We start from the raw sequence: 14,215 nt of genomic DNA on the forward strand, positions 1-14,215 counted from the left end.
TCTTAAAAACGGTTTATTCCAGCCTCACATTTATATGGAGAGTATCTATTCAGTGACTCCTGTTTACTTGAATGTCTATAAGAATATTCTAAATTATGAACTCTTCTAGAATCAACATGTTTTGTGGGCTTTCCAATTATAAAATGTTCCTGGCATTTCACAGGGATGGGGAAGCTTCTGTGGCTTTCAAGGTATCTGGAAGTGGCGGCCGCTGAGAGCATCCTGAATGATTCACCTGTCTGCTTTCCAGGAACTGTGTCTGAAAGCAAGAAACAGAGCTATAAGATCCCTAGTCATTTTAAAAATAGATTGGCTTTCTCAAAATAAACAAGGGCCATTCAAAACAGTGGCCGTTATAAATTTTAAACTAAACGTCATTCCTAAGTAGTTTATTTGCTATTGCCAATTTCCAAGACTTAACTTCAGTCCTGTAGAGTTGGATCTTTCTTTTTAATACGTATGACCAAAAGCCACATTGGTCTCTAACCATACCTACCAGTGAAACAAATATAATTATTGTGTGAAAGCCATATTGTCCTAGATTGACCATTTAAGAAGAAACATTTACGTGCATCTATACTCATTTGTTATATTTTATCAAATCGTTATGTCTTATCAAATTACTCTTCACCTGTTAGAAAGCACTTTGTGCTTCTCTAACAATAATATTTTCTGGGCACCTGGCTGGCTCAGTTGGTGGAGCATGTGACTCTCGATCTCAGGGTTGTGAGTTCAAGCCCCACATCGGGGGCAGAGAATACTTCAAAATAAAATATTTAAAAATAATAAGAATAGTAACTACATTTTCTTAGGAAAACTACACTTTCCTTTTGCGTCTGCCTATCCTAAGCAATTATTTTTTAAGAACTCCAATTATATTCCTTGAACCATATCTCTAAGATTTTGATTTTAAGTAAAAGTGGTTACCATAGAACATTTTAAGAAGCTAAACGTGTCGTTTTCTTTGTACTGCAATACAGTGTGACCATAAAATGTTGCCTTTTCCACACTTTCCAAAATCTTTGTCTGCAATTCATTCTATTGCCCTGGTTGACAATAAAAACCAAACACAGTGCAGAAATATTGGTCTCTGCTCTGCCTTTGGTTTTTGAAATAACAACAGCTGATGAAGAAAGAACCAGGACCACCAACTCTGGAGTCAGCAGGTGGGTAAATGAAAAGGATGTTGTATGTCAAATATTTGTGTTTGTTGATGGTTTTCGATACAAAATCTGCAAGTATATCTCCTTCTTGATCTGTAGTTTCTTTCTGTGACTTGCTTTTACCAGCATATTGCTGAAGGAGACATGCAGTCTCTCTTAGTGACGATGTAAAATCTGAGCTACCCTAAGAGTGGTTAAAAAACTAGGTGCAAACAGAATGACATAGGAAGTTTTTTCAGTAGTACAGATGCACTTGTCTTCAGTTTTTTTTCTTCTCGTCCTGTCACTACCCCCACACCCAAGCTCCATTTTTGAAACTGGAAGGGAGAGAAGTGAAAGCCATTCTGTTTAGAAAATTTCCCCAGAGAATTCTAGTAAGGCACCCCTTCCCATCTAAGGACTAGAACTTTGGAAGATTTTCAGTATTCTGAAACCAGAGTCCATGCTTACAACCACTACACAACAGAAAATCATTAATACTGATTACTGGATATTCTACAGAAAACTAGTTTGGAAGATGCTGGAGATATAAGTATAATGTTGGGAACAGTATTGCGGAGTCTATTAGAATGGGCTCAGGAGTCAAAAGATTGAATTTAAAATCTGGCTTCATCACCTATTTGCCATAAGATTATGACAAAGTTTTTAACCCTTTAGGTCCTCGGTTATGGTCTGTAAAGTGGTGATAACAGAACTTGTGTAATAGGATTGTTATCAAAGGAGATAAGGATGTAAAGCTCTGAGGATAGTGCCTTGACTGTAAAAAAAAATTAATAACTTTTAGTTATGATGATGGTGATGATGAAGATGATTATATGGACAGTAACAGAGTAATTTCCAACAAGTTCATTTAGGTGGGGTACGTCAGAACCCACTAGGAGCATGGAGGTAACCCACTAGGAGCCACGGTAAACTGTGAATGACATCGTAGATGACAGCTCTAACATATGAATGTACTACCTGGTTAGGAATAACACTGGGTTCAAATCTACAAGGAGGTAGAAAGTAAAGACAGTGCTTTCATTCCTAAATTGACAGGACAGTGTTTGACTACTCACCATGTTATCAGATGATATCTCAGGACCATGCAGAATTTAGCCCCACATCCTTCCAAAATTGATGTAATCCTGTGTAATGTAATCCTGTAATCAAGAGGCAGTAGCTCGCAGATACTTACCTGTGGAAAAATGGGACTGTGCGGCAATTTTTGTTATAAATATATACATAGGTATATTTATATAAGGAACACAGCAAAGAAAGATTTACACGAAGTAAATTTGTTATAAATAACGAGACATTTTTGTTAAGAGAACTCTAGAATATCATTTGTATTAAATGTCTCTGTCCTGTCGCCATTTTGAATATTCTTATGAACTATAATGAAATGAGAAGAAAGATTTTGCCTCATCGTTATGGTCTCCTCAGAAATTGTTTACAGACATTAAGTTCACTAGCCTTCACCAGGGATGACAAAATTTTTTCAGCCCCAGTGAAACTGATCAATTGGTATTCAACGCTTATGGCCTTTAGTTAACAGGTAATTCTGAGACCATGCCAAGGTTTAACAGAGGTGAATGTTGAGACCAAGAAATATGTCCCACAGATGAAGGCAGGAAACAGTGGCTAATAATACCAGGTGTTTCACATTCCTCTTCTTGTTCCATCCAACCATTTTTCTGACAATGATGATAAAATGGTTGCCTTAGCTTTTTGCTCTGAAATATGGAAAGGAATGGGAAGATCCACATGACATGAACCGTGTTCCAAGTTCACTCCTGAATTCACTCCACTTTCACACCTGAATGCAAACATATTGGCCTTAATAACTGACAAGGCTTCTGAAAAGTCTGCAGCTTTGTCAGTAAAAAGTGACCAATTCATAGTGGCTTCTGCTGTTTAAAGTGATCTTAAAGGCTACTCCTCCAAACAGGAGGAAACATGAAAAATTGTCCCAGGAAACACTGTCATGGAATATCAAGTATGTCTTTATTAACTCGAATGATCCATTTTATTTTATTTTTAAAATGACCCATTTTAAAGTTAAATTTACCTTTCTAAATCCAACTAACCTAGACCACTTCAAACAATATATTGAACTAAAGTATCTACCCAAGGTGTACCAGAGAGAAAAGGTTATTCTCCTTGATACCTAATGATCCTAGGATAGCCTTTCATTGCACAATGTTGCCTTGTCATAAATTCAGCATACCTGTCATGGTCATAATTTTTTTCCATAACAGTCAGCAGAAAGAAATTAAACTCATACCATTGTAAAAATGCGTTTTTTTTACAGCATTGTTAAATAAAATGTCCTGGGTGTCATTTAATTCAGATGGATGAGATTAAAGCCAAGGACAGGATCATCTTTTCCCTGGAAAAGGAACTGGAGACTCAAACTGGCTATGTACAGAAACTCCAGCTGCAGAAGGAAGCTTTGGATGAACAGCTCTTTCTGGTCAAGGAGGCTGAGTGTAACATGAGCAGTCCGAAACGAGAAATTCCAGGAAGAGCAGGAGATGGCTCTGAGCACTGCGGCAGTCCTGTAAGTCTGTCCGAGCTGAAGTGAAGAACTCAAGAGTCATCTTTTATTTAGCTCCCAAGTTTTACTTTTCACTTAAGCTCTTTTCCTGTTTACTGCAGAGAAATCAATTGTACCTCTACTATAAAACCAGCTAGTATCTTGGGAACAGGGTTTTCTAAACTCATAGACAACAAAGTGGTCTGCACTGCATTAGCTGATCACAAGAGAATTACAGGTCTTTTTAAATCTTTCATAGAATTTTTCTACCCATGTGGTACCTATCCAAACTTCAGCCTGTTATAAGAGTCATAAATTAGATGAAACTACTTTGCCTCTTGCCAAGATTAGTGATTTTCCCTTGTGTGAACCATTGGTTTTGAAATTGGCAAAGACAGTTGTCATCATCTACAGGGGTCAAAATGTATAACTATATAAAAAACCAAACCACTTAAATCATCATCTGAAAGCTTCTAGTCTGATTGAACTTGCCACTTATTACCTTGGATTTTCATTATTTTATATGAGAAATTATTTTTAGAACTGCAACCATAGAAATCAGCTTGTATGTAGTTGACTTTCATAACATACCTTTCAAATTATGTAGCTGCTAAAAAGATGAAAATGTATTATTTAGCAACAGAGATAGGTTCCAAAGTAGTACTTAGAACCGAGTAATGAATAATTTATGAATTGGTATTCAGGATATATATATCCCCGTAGGTGGCAGAACCAGGATTTAGCAGATGTATGTTTTAGTTCTATCACTGACATTTACCTGCAATGCAGCAAAATTATCAAGAGAACGAGCTCTAGGGTCAGACTACTTAGTTCAAATTCTGGACTGCCACTTACTGTATGACCTTAGGCAAATCCTTTTACTGCTCAGAGTTTCCTCATCTGTAAAAGAGAGGCAGTATTGGTACTCTGTAAGGCTGTTCGAGGTCTACAAGAGATGGTCTGTAAAATATTGAGCACAGTGTCTGGTTCATAGTTACCATTCAATAGATATTAATTAAGGATCTATTGAAAGTAGCCACAAGACCTTGAACGAGTTATGACCTCCCTGAATCTTCCCCGTTCTGCTGAATCCTCTAGGATTTTATGAATCGGGAGATAAAATGTGTGGGGAACTGCTTTGTCAACAGTACAGCACTATAAATATATATATATATATATTTAAAAAAAAGTACAGCACTATCAAAATGTAAGATGATAATGGAATGCAAGTGTATAATGGTCCTGTGGACTCTAGAGCATAGAATTAATCCATGAGTCCCAAGTGTCAAGTGACCCATGGTAATTATGCCAGCGGGGAAGCCAGTAGCTCTGGGCAAAATGTACCAGCAATGGCTATTTTATAAGCTACTGCCTTTTATGCATGAACGTAATGCACCAACATTCTCACACTGACTTTTTTCTCTAGGAGTATGCAGGAATTTTCAAAACCCAGCCCTACCTTCTACTCTTTGGCTAAGTGTGATAGGACATCTGTCTTAGCTGTGGAAAGCAATGTTCAGCCTTGACTTAAGAGATGCTCCCCGAACCTATTGTAATCATGACATGCATGACCTTGATCTCATAGCTCACAGATCTGATAGGCCCATCCAGCCATCTACTGCTCTACCTGCCAAGAGTCAGGGCTCCAGAGAGTATCTGCCACATGGAATTCATTTGCATTTTCAGCCAGGCCCGGTCTTCAACCCAAGTAGCGAATATTAAGGGCTAGAGTTAATATTTACTTTCGTCTGAATATGGAACATTTTACTCTCACCTTATAAGTCAGATGAAAGGAACCAAGTCTCTTACTTTTATGAGTGGAATTCCAAAACTTTGTGAGAAGTGTTAATTGAAGAAATACCCATTTTACTTTTCATGTGTAGGATTTGAGAAGAAATCAAAAGAGAATAGCTGAATTGAACGCCACTATAAGAAAATTAGAAGACAGGAACACCCTGCTTGGAGATGAACGAAACGAACTGGTGAGTTTGGACCAGAATTATTTATTTTTTTGTTTTGTTAAGGGTTTTCTTTTAAAAGTAGATATGATGTTGTAGAAGTATAATAAAGAAAAGTGCACAAATAATAAAAGTCCAGTTTAATAAATACACCCAAAGTGATAAATCCAATAACCACCACCCAGATGAGTACCTGGAAGATTACCAGCACCTCAGAGCCTCCCATTCTTGTGACTGCCAGTCACATACTTCTAGGTTTAATCACTGTACTGAATTCTATCACTATAGATGTCTGTCACCATTTTTTAAATGTTTTGTAAATGGCATCGTACACTAATTACTCTTCTGTGTCTGGCTTTTTTGCCCAGCATTACATTTTGTGAAAGTGATTCATTGTATTATAAGTATCATTCATTCATTTCCTTACTCTGTTTGTATTCACTTAATACACCTCAGTATTCTTCGGTTATTAATGGACATATATATTGTTTTTTAATGGTTTTGTTTGTTTGTTTTTTAATGGTTTTAATGTTAGTGGTACTGACACTGACATTCTGCTGAGAACCTACCAAGGAGCAGAATGATTGGGTTGTGGTGTATGTGTGTGGTCAGCTTCAGTAGTGGTTGCCGGGTTTCCAGTTGTTAGAATTGTTACATTCCCACCACCAGCATGTGAGACTTGCTGTTTCTCCACATATTTGCCAACATGCACTGATCGTTGATCATATTAGTCATTATGGTGGGTGTGAGTGATATTCTTATTGTAGGATTTAATTTTTACTTTCCTTCATAATGAGGTTGAGTGGCTTTTCAAATATCTTTTGACTTTTTGGGTGTCCTTATATGATTTGCTATTTGTCTTTGTAAAATTTTCCTTTGTGCTGCCTTTATTATTTTTATTAATATTAGGAATTCTTTACATCATTTTTGGGCATTTGTATTTAAAATATTCTGTTCTGGGGATCCCTGGGTGGCTCAGCGGTTTAACGCCTGTCTTTGGCCCAAGGCGTGATCCTGGAGTTCTGGGATCAAGTCCCGCATCGGGGTCCCTGCATGGAGCCTGCTTCTCCCTCTGCCTGTGTCTCTGCCTCTCTCTCTGTCTCTCATGAATAAATAAAGTTTAAAAAATAAAATAAATAAATAAATAAATTAATTAATTAATTAATAAAATAAAATAAAATATTCTGATCTGGGGGCCACCTGAATGGTGCAGTTATGAAACTGACTCTTGGTTTCCACTCAGGTCATGATCTCAGGGTCCTGGGATGGAGCCCCCCCTGTTGGACTCCATGCTCAATGAGGAATCTGCTTAAGTTTCTCTCTCCCTCTCCCATTGCTCTTCCTCCCTCCTTGTTTGCACGTGCACTCTCTCTCTCTCTCTCACTAAAATAAACAAATCTTAAAAAAAAAATCCTGCTCTGTGCCTTACATTTTACCTTCTTACTGGTGGCTCTTGGTACAAAAAAGTTATTTTCAGCCTTTCCTGTTTTCCAAATATATGCGTTTTAGGTCATAAATGTCTCTAAACATGACTAGTTTCATCCCATATGTTTTTTTAAGTCATAATGTATTGTTATTTAGTTCAAAATCTTTTATAATGTATGATTTCTTGTTTAACCGTTGGGTACCTTAGCACTGTAAGGCTTAACTTCCAAACATTTGGAGATTTTTGAGTTAACTTTCTGTTACTGATTTCTACCTTAATTCCACTATAGTCAGGGAATATACTTTGTATTATTTTTTTTTAAGTTGAAGTGCCCTTGACACACAATGTTACATTACTCAGGCATACTTTATATCATTTTATTCTTTAAAATATGTTGAGATTTGCTTTATGATGGTAGCATATTGTCAATTTTAGAAATGGTCCATGTTCCCATGAAAAGGAGGTATACTCTGTAATCATAGCATGTATTTTGAGTCAATTTCATTAATAGTCTTGTTTAAAATCTCCTATATCTTTATAATGTTTTTGTGTGCTTCTCCTAACAGATTTGTCCATATCTATTCTTAGTTCAGTCGAGTTTGCTTTATATATATTTGAAGTTATGTTACTAGGTACATCTAAATTAAGATTTGTTAAGTGTTTGCATCATTAGTTTTTTTTAATCTTTAGTAATACTTCTTGACTTAAAATCTTGGTCTGATGTTAGTTGCACCATATTTTTTTCTTTTGGTGGTTTTATGAATGTCTATATTGACCCTCACACTTTCTCAATAGTATTTAAGCTATATCTTTTAAAAGGAACAGTTTTTTTGTACTTTGGATATATGGCTACTAATGTATAATAGAATTACCGATATTTCCTTTTAGTTGTGTTTTCCTGTGTCTTTCATAAATAGCATCTACTAACTAAATTTAACTGTTTAAAACTCTTGTCATTGACCTTCAGAAAAGAGACAATGTTTAGGGGCGCCTGGGTGGCTCAGTCAGTTAAGTGTCTGCCTTCAACTCAGGTCATGATCCCAGGATCTTAGTTAGGATAGAGCCCCATGTGTGTCGGGCTCCCTGCTCAGCAGAGACTCTGCTTCTCCATTTCCCTCTTCCCCAACTTGTGCTCTCTATTCTCTCTCAAATAAATGAATAAATACAATCTTTAAAAAGGAGAGAGACAAAGTTTAAAATAATGAACCTAGTGGAATAATTTGTTTGTCCTTGTATGTACTTAATATCCAATATGATTTCTTCAGATACTGAAACTCAAATCTGAGGATTAAATGAGGTTATGAAAAATTTTGGTCTTTGATATAAAATGAGTTTTCAAATGACAGTTAAGATGCTGTTGGGGAGGGACGCCTGGGTGGCTCAGAGGTTGGGCACCTGCCTTTGGCTCAGGTCGTGATCCTGGGATCCGGGATCAGTCCTGCATCGGCCTCCGTGCAGGTCTGCTTCTCCCTCTGCCTGTGTCTCTGCCTCTCTCTCTCAGTCTGTGTCTCTCATGAATAAATAAATAAATCTTTTTTTAAAAAAGAGTATATTTAAAAAAAAAGATACAGTTGGGGAGTACTGTTTTAGAATCCCACAAGCAGCTGTTTCAAATATTTATAGGTAGCTAAGTCTCCTACCCCAGCACTTCCTAAAACATTAGATTCTCAAAAATAGGAATGAGTACTTTAAACAGTCTTGTCAGATGGTTCTGTAACACCCCACCACTTCCCTTGCTTCAGTACCCCTCCCCCAATACATACTCATTCAGAATTATTAGTATAAAATCACTGAAATAAGCATGGGAACTTTAACATGGAAATCCATTGTGTAGAGAAGGACCGTTAGATAAGTCATCCAAATGAGAGTTTTGAGAGTAAAAGAGGGGATTATTAACGATTACCCTAAGGTGGCATTCATAAAATTAGACCAGTGGTTCTCAGCTAGAGGCAATTTTGGCAGTGATTGTCACAACTACGAGAATGTTACCAGCATCTAGTGGGTAGAGACCAGGGATGCTGCTAAACATTCTATAATACCCAGGACATCTTTTTTTTTTAATAATAAATTTATTTTTCATTGGTGTTCAATTTGCCAACATACAGAATAACACCCAGTGCTCATCCCGTCAAGTGCCCCCCTCAGTGCCCATCACCCATTCACCCCCACCCCCCGCCCTCCTCCCCTTTCACCACCCCTAGTTCGTTTCCCAGAGTCAGGAGTCTTTATGTTCTGTCTCCCTTCCTGATATTTCCTACCCATTTCTTCTCCCTTCCCTTCTAATCCTTTTCACTATTATTTATATTCCCCAAATGAATGAGAACATATAATGTTTGTCCTTCTCCGATTGACTTACTTCACTCAGCATAATACCCTCCAGTTCCATCCATGTCGAAGCAAATGGTGGGTATTTGTCGTTTCTAATGGCTGAGTAATATTCCATTGTATACATAAACCACAGCTTCTTTATCCATTCATCTTTCGATGGACACCAAAGCTCCTTCCACAGTTTGGCTATTGTGGACATTGCTGCTATAAACCTCGGGGTGCAGGTGTCCCAGCGTTTCATTGCATCTGTATCTTTGGGGTAAATCCCCAACAGTGCAGCTCAAAGAGTTAAAAATAGACCTGCCCTATGACCCAGGACATCTTCTCATGACAAAAAATATCTAGTCCAAGGGCGTGGCTCAGTGGTTGAGTGTCTGCTTTTGGCTCAGATTGTGATCCCAGGGTCCTGGAATCAAGTCTCACATACAACTCCCCACAGGGAGCCTGCTGCTCCCTCTGCCTGTGTCTTTGCCTCTCTCTCTGTGTCTCTCATGAATAAATGAATAAAATCTTTAAGAAAAAAACAATCTAACCCAAAATGCCTAGAGTGTAGAGGTTGAGAACCCTGCCTTAATCTAACTGGCAAACCAGAGTATGGTCATTCTTAATTATGGGTGGATAAGAATGTAATTTTACTTTTCCTAGGCTCAGTGAGAATTAAGTGTTCTTAAACACAAATGTCAGTAGAGTTTTGAGAGTATATTAATTTTCTCAATCACATTTTCTTAAAAATAAACATCCTTGGGGCACTTAGCTGGCTTAGTCAGAAGAGGATGGGACTCTTGCTCTCAGAGTTGTGGGTTTGAGCCCCACGTTAGATGTAGAGATTACCAAAAAAAAAAAAACCAAAAAAATCTTAAATAAATAAAAATAAGCAGGCTTAGTATGGTATCAGGAGTCTTAGCAACATCTCTCACAAGAAGAATAGGCTTTGATGACAACCAGGCTTGGCTTTCGGTCCTGGTCATACTATCTAGCGACTTGTGATTCTTATGAGTTACTTTATCTCTCTGAGCCAGTGAGGGGTCATTGCAGGCCTGGGGAGAGGGATGAGCAGCATGAGATTGGGTCTGAGCATAGCAGGGTACCTGGGCTGGGGGAATAATGAGCAAGCAAGGCATATGATTGCTCTTCCCCAGCATTTCCAAATGCAGAACCTTAGCAGCACCTCCTTGAATGTAATACTTGATACAGAGTTGTGAATGCTATGATGAAAAACAATTAGAGGAAACTGAAAACAAAGCAGTCAGGTTGTTAAATGAAAGATGGAAATGGTCAGTTCTGGGGTACCTGGGTGGCTCAGCGATTGAGCATCTGCCTTTGGCTCAGGTCATGATCCCAAGGTCCTGGGATGGAGTCACGCATCAGGCTCCCTGCAGGAAGCCTGCTTCTCCCTCTGCCTAGGTCTCTGCCTCTCTCTCTGTGTCTCTCATGAGTAAATAAATAAAATATTTTTTAAAAAAAGAAAAGAAAGAAAGAAAGTCAGTTCGGGACGCCTGGGTGGCTCAGCCGTTAAGCATCTGCCTTCAGCCCAGGGTGTGATCCTGGAGTCCTGGGATCAAGTTCCACATCGGGCTCCCTGCATGGAGCCTCCTTCTCTCTCTGCCTGTGTCTCTGCCTTTCTCTCTCTCTCTCTCTCTCTCTCTCTCTTTTCATGAATAAATAAAATCTTAAAAAAAAAAAAAGAAAGAGTCAGTTCTGAGACACATAGTGAAGCAGACCACGGTGACTTCCAATGGGCTTTCACCCCTTCTGCCCCCACATCCACTCCAGCACAAGAGACAAATTATAACTTGTGTCTTCCCAGTTAAAACGTGTGCGGGAAACCGAGAAACAATGTAAGCCTCTTCTGGAAAGGAACAAGTGCCTCGCCAAGAGAAACGATGAACTGATGGTGTCTTTGCAGCGCATGGAAGAGAAGCTAAAAGCCGTTACCAAGGAAAATTCAGAAATGGTGTGTATCACAGACTCTGCAAAGCTGCAGCTTCCTTCTTTATATTACTCCAATAACCTGATTTGTTGTTCTTTCTCAGTTTGTTTTTAAAATACAATGCTATTCTTGAAAGTTTGGTTTTTTTCCTGTGTAAGCAAGGAATCTTAAAGGAAAAAAAGCAAGAGAAGGTTGCTGGCTCTGAATTTTAAGGGGTTTCTAAATTTGCAGAATGGTAGGAGTGCTTCCAGGAATCTGCACACTTTCTAAAATCTCCCCAGTAGAGAAGGCAAACTTTCAACATAGCTCCTCAGCCACAGAAACTTCCTTCCAAGAATGTCACTAACATGCTCTTTATAGAACTGTACGATGGGCATCTCTCATCTTCTGAAACATTGCATAACAGTCGAGAAATAGATGCCATCATATGTATGGGACGAGCAATAAGGTCATATGCTCCTTAACAGAGATCTTCAGACATCCCCAATGAATTTGACTTGTAGCAAATAAAATATATTTGAGGGTTTTGGTTGGTGTGTATTTGAAGCTGAGCAATTTTCGAATTTAGCTGTAGCCTTATAAAGTTTCTATAAGTATTTTATGTTAACTGCTCAAGTTTGGGATTTTTAAATTCTGTACCTATACTTTCTTCTTTTCCAATCCAGAGAGAAAAAATAACATCCCACCCACCCCTAAAGAAATTAAAATCTCTGAATGACCTCGATCAAGCTAATGAAGAACAAGAGACAGAGTTTTTAAAACTTCAAGTCATTGAGCAGCAGAACATTATTGATGAGCTCACAAGGGTAGGTCTTGATCAATCTATAAACTCTAAGCCGTTCCCAAGCACAAGTAGCCAAGAAATCAACATACACTGGAAGCACTTAATAATTTCAATTTAGCCTCAAAGGCCCAAGTTTATATATTCAATATATAAGTTGAAGGGTCTCTAACTGTTTTATACATTTTCAATTATAATCCTTTGTTAACTAATTTAATAACAAATAGTGGTTATACAGTACCCTACGAGAACTTTCAAATGCATCATTAGGTGAATAGGTAGGTAATATGGGTATACCTTATAATTGCCATCCAGTATCAAGATTCTGAGGCTCTGAAATTAAATATTTGGCCAATAAAAACAGGACCATATGCCTCTTATTTCCCACCATTTATTTATTTATTTTATTTCCCACCATTTAATTTAGTGTCTTGCACATTGGTTCAGTTTAATAAATACCTGTTGAATGAACAGTATCATCATGATTATATGACAGAGTGGAAATTTCAGGCTCAATCTTCTGACCATGACTTCAGTACCTGTAGAGCAGTTATTAGTCACATTTGCATCAGTTAAGGCCTGTTTTATCAACTGCAGTGGCCTAAGACCTTCAGATGCTTTTGGGTTTCCTCTTTGCCTCTTTTTTCCATGACTATTATCTCTGGTCATTTTCACTTTAGGACCAAACCAAATGCTGGAGAGTTGAGGAGCTAGCAATGGGGGTAGGGGGTTGGGTTGGTTAGACAATGTCTCCAGAGTAGAGTAATAAGCAAGATGATTTACTGCTATTGAGGAGAGAAAAGATGATAACTTCTGTTTATAACTATTTGTGGTTTATCCTTTTAAAATTATTTATGTTGAGTATATGTTATAATGCATATACTGTATTAGGAGAGCAATCTAAGTATCGATTTTTCAAATTTCAGCTATTTGAGGTTATATGATCAAAATATTTTTGCAAGGTGAGACATCCTAAAGGTTAAGATCATTGGCTTAAAACAGACCACTTATTAAACATGGCCTTCTGAAGCAATGTGCCTCTTACTTCACATCCACATCCTTAATAACTAGTAAATCCCAGATTCACTTGGCCAAGACTTTTCTTGACTTTGAGTATTTGAGCTTAAGCTCAAAAGTTCTTTTTATGAATTTGACATATTGAGGCATGTCATCCATACTTGCAGGGAAACTGAATGTCACTTACTTAATCTACCTTTGAATTTGTACAGTCAGTACATGGAGTACTTAGTGGATGAACACCAAATTCCCAGGATATCTCCATCCATAACAAGAATGAATCAAGAAATCACTTGTGATTTCTAGATTTTTTTTTATTTTTCCCAGAACATTCCAACAAGAACCCCCCTCTCCCCTGCAAAAAAACACCCACTAGATGATTCCAACCCAGTAGACACACGTTTCCCATCTTCAGAGGCTGCAGGTGAGAAAAGGGTCTGAGAATAGTCAAAGACAGTTTGCTATGCCTTTCAAGTGATTAAATGAAAAGAATAAGGTTTGGGGGAGTAATATTTTTTAATACTTAAATATAAAGTAATTTGGAGTTTGAGGAAACAAAAAAGTTGTATTTTGGGAGAATATGAGTATTTTCAGAGCCACTTAATCTTCAAGTGCAAAAAAAGGATTCTAACGAGGAAGACAGTATATTTCCTGATTGGAAAGCTCTCCGATCCACATAGATTATCAGGAAAAGTTGTAGGATATTTTTACTTTAAAAACATGTAAGTAGCAGGGTGCCTGCGTGGCTCAATTGGTTAAGCGGCCAACTCTTGGTTTCCATTCAGTTCATGATCTCAGGCTCGTGAAATCGAGTCCTGCACCCAGTGCAAAGTGTTTGAGATTCTTTCCTCTCCCTCTTTCTCCCCCTCTGCGGCTCCCCCTGCCCCTTCTTTCTCTTTCTCTCTGTCTCTCTCTCTCTCTCTCTCCCTCTCTCAAATAAATAAAATCTTCTTTAAAATATGTAAAATTACCAATATTACGAAACACAAACTTATTTTAAATAAAAATGTGTAATGCTCAGGGGAAAGTCAACTCTGTCATTGAGGGGGAAAAAATAACTATAAAGAAACATGTACCTATTCAACATCTGAAAA

General features: G+C 37.8%; 1 protein-coding gene across 3 annotated transcripts in view; it reads left to right on the plus strand.

The window, feature by feature from the left end:
• JAKMIP2 (janus kinase and microtubule interacting protein 2) overlaps nt 1–14,215 on the plus strand; it is a 171,702-nt gene that overhangs the window by 112,775 nt on the left and 44,712 nt on the right. For all 3 annotated transcript variants that reach the window (XM_055330952.1, XM_055330953.1, XM_055330954.1), the window contains exons 4-7: nt 3,496–3,705; nt 5,565–5,663; nt 11,201–11,347; nt 11,989–12,129. In XM_055330952.1, coding sequence (XP_055186927.1) covers nt 3,496–3,705; nt 5,565–5,663; nt 11,201–11,347; nt 11,989–12,129 — 597 coding nt within the window. The remainder of the gene's footprint in view (nt 1–3,495; nt 3,706–5,564; nt 5,664–11,200; nt 11,348–11,988; nt 12,130–14,215) is intronic.

This window comes from Nyctereutes procyonoides, unplaced genomic scaffold, assembly GCF_905146905.1.
Source record: "Nyctereutes procyonoides isolate TBG_1078 unplaced genomic scaffold, NYPRO_anot_genome, whole genome shotgun sequence".
Taxonomy (NCBI): Eukaryota; Metazoa; Chordata; class Mammalia; order Carnivora; family Canidae; genus Nyctereutes; species Nyctereutes procyonoides.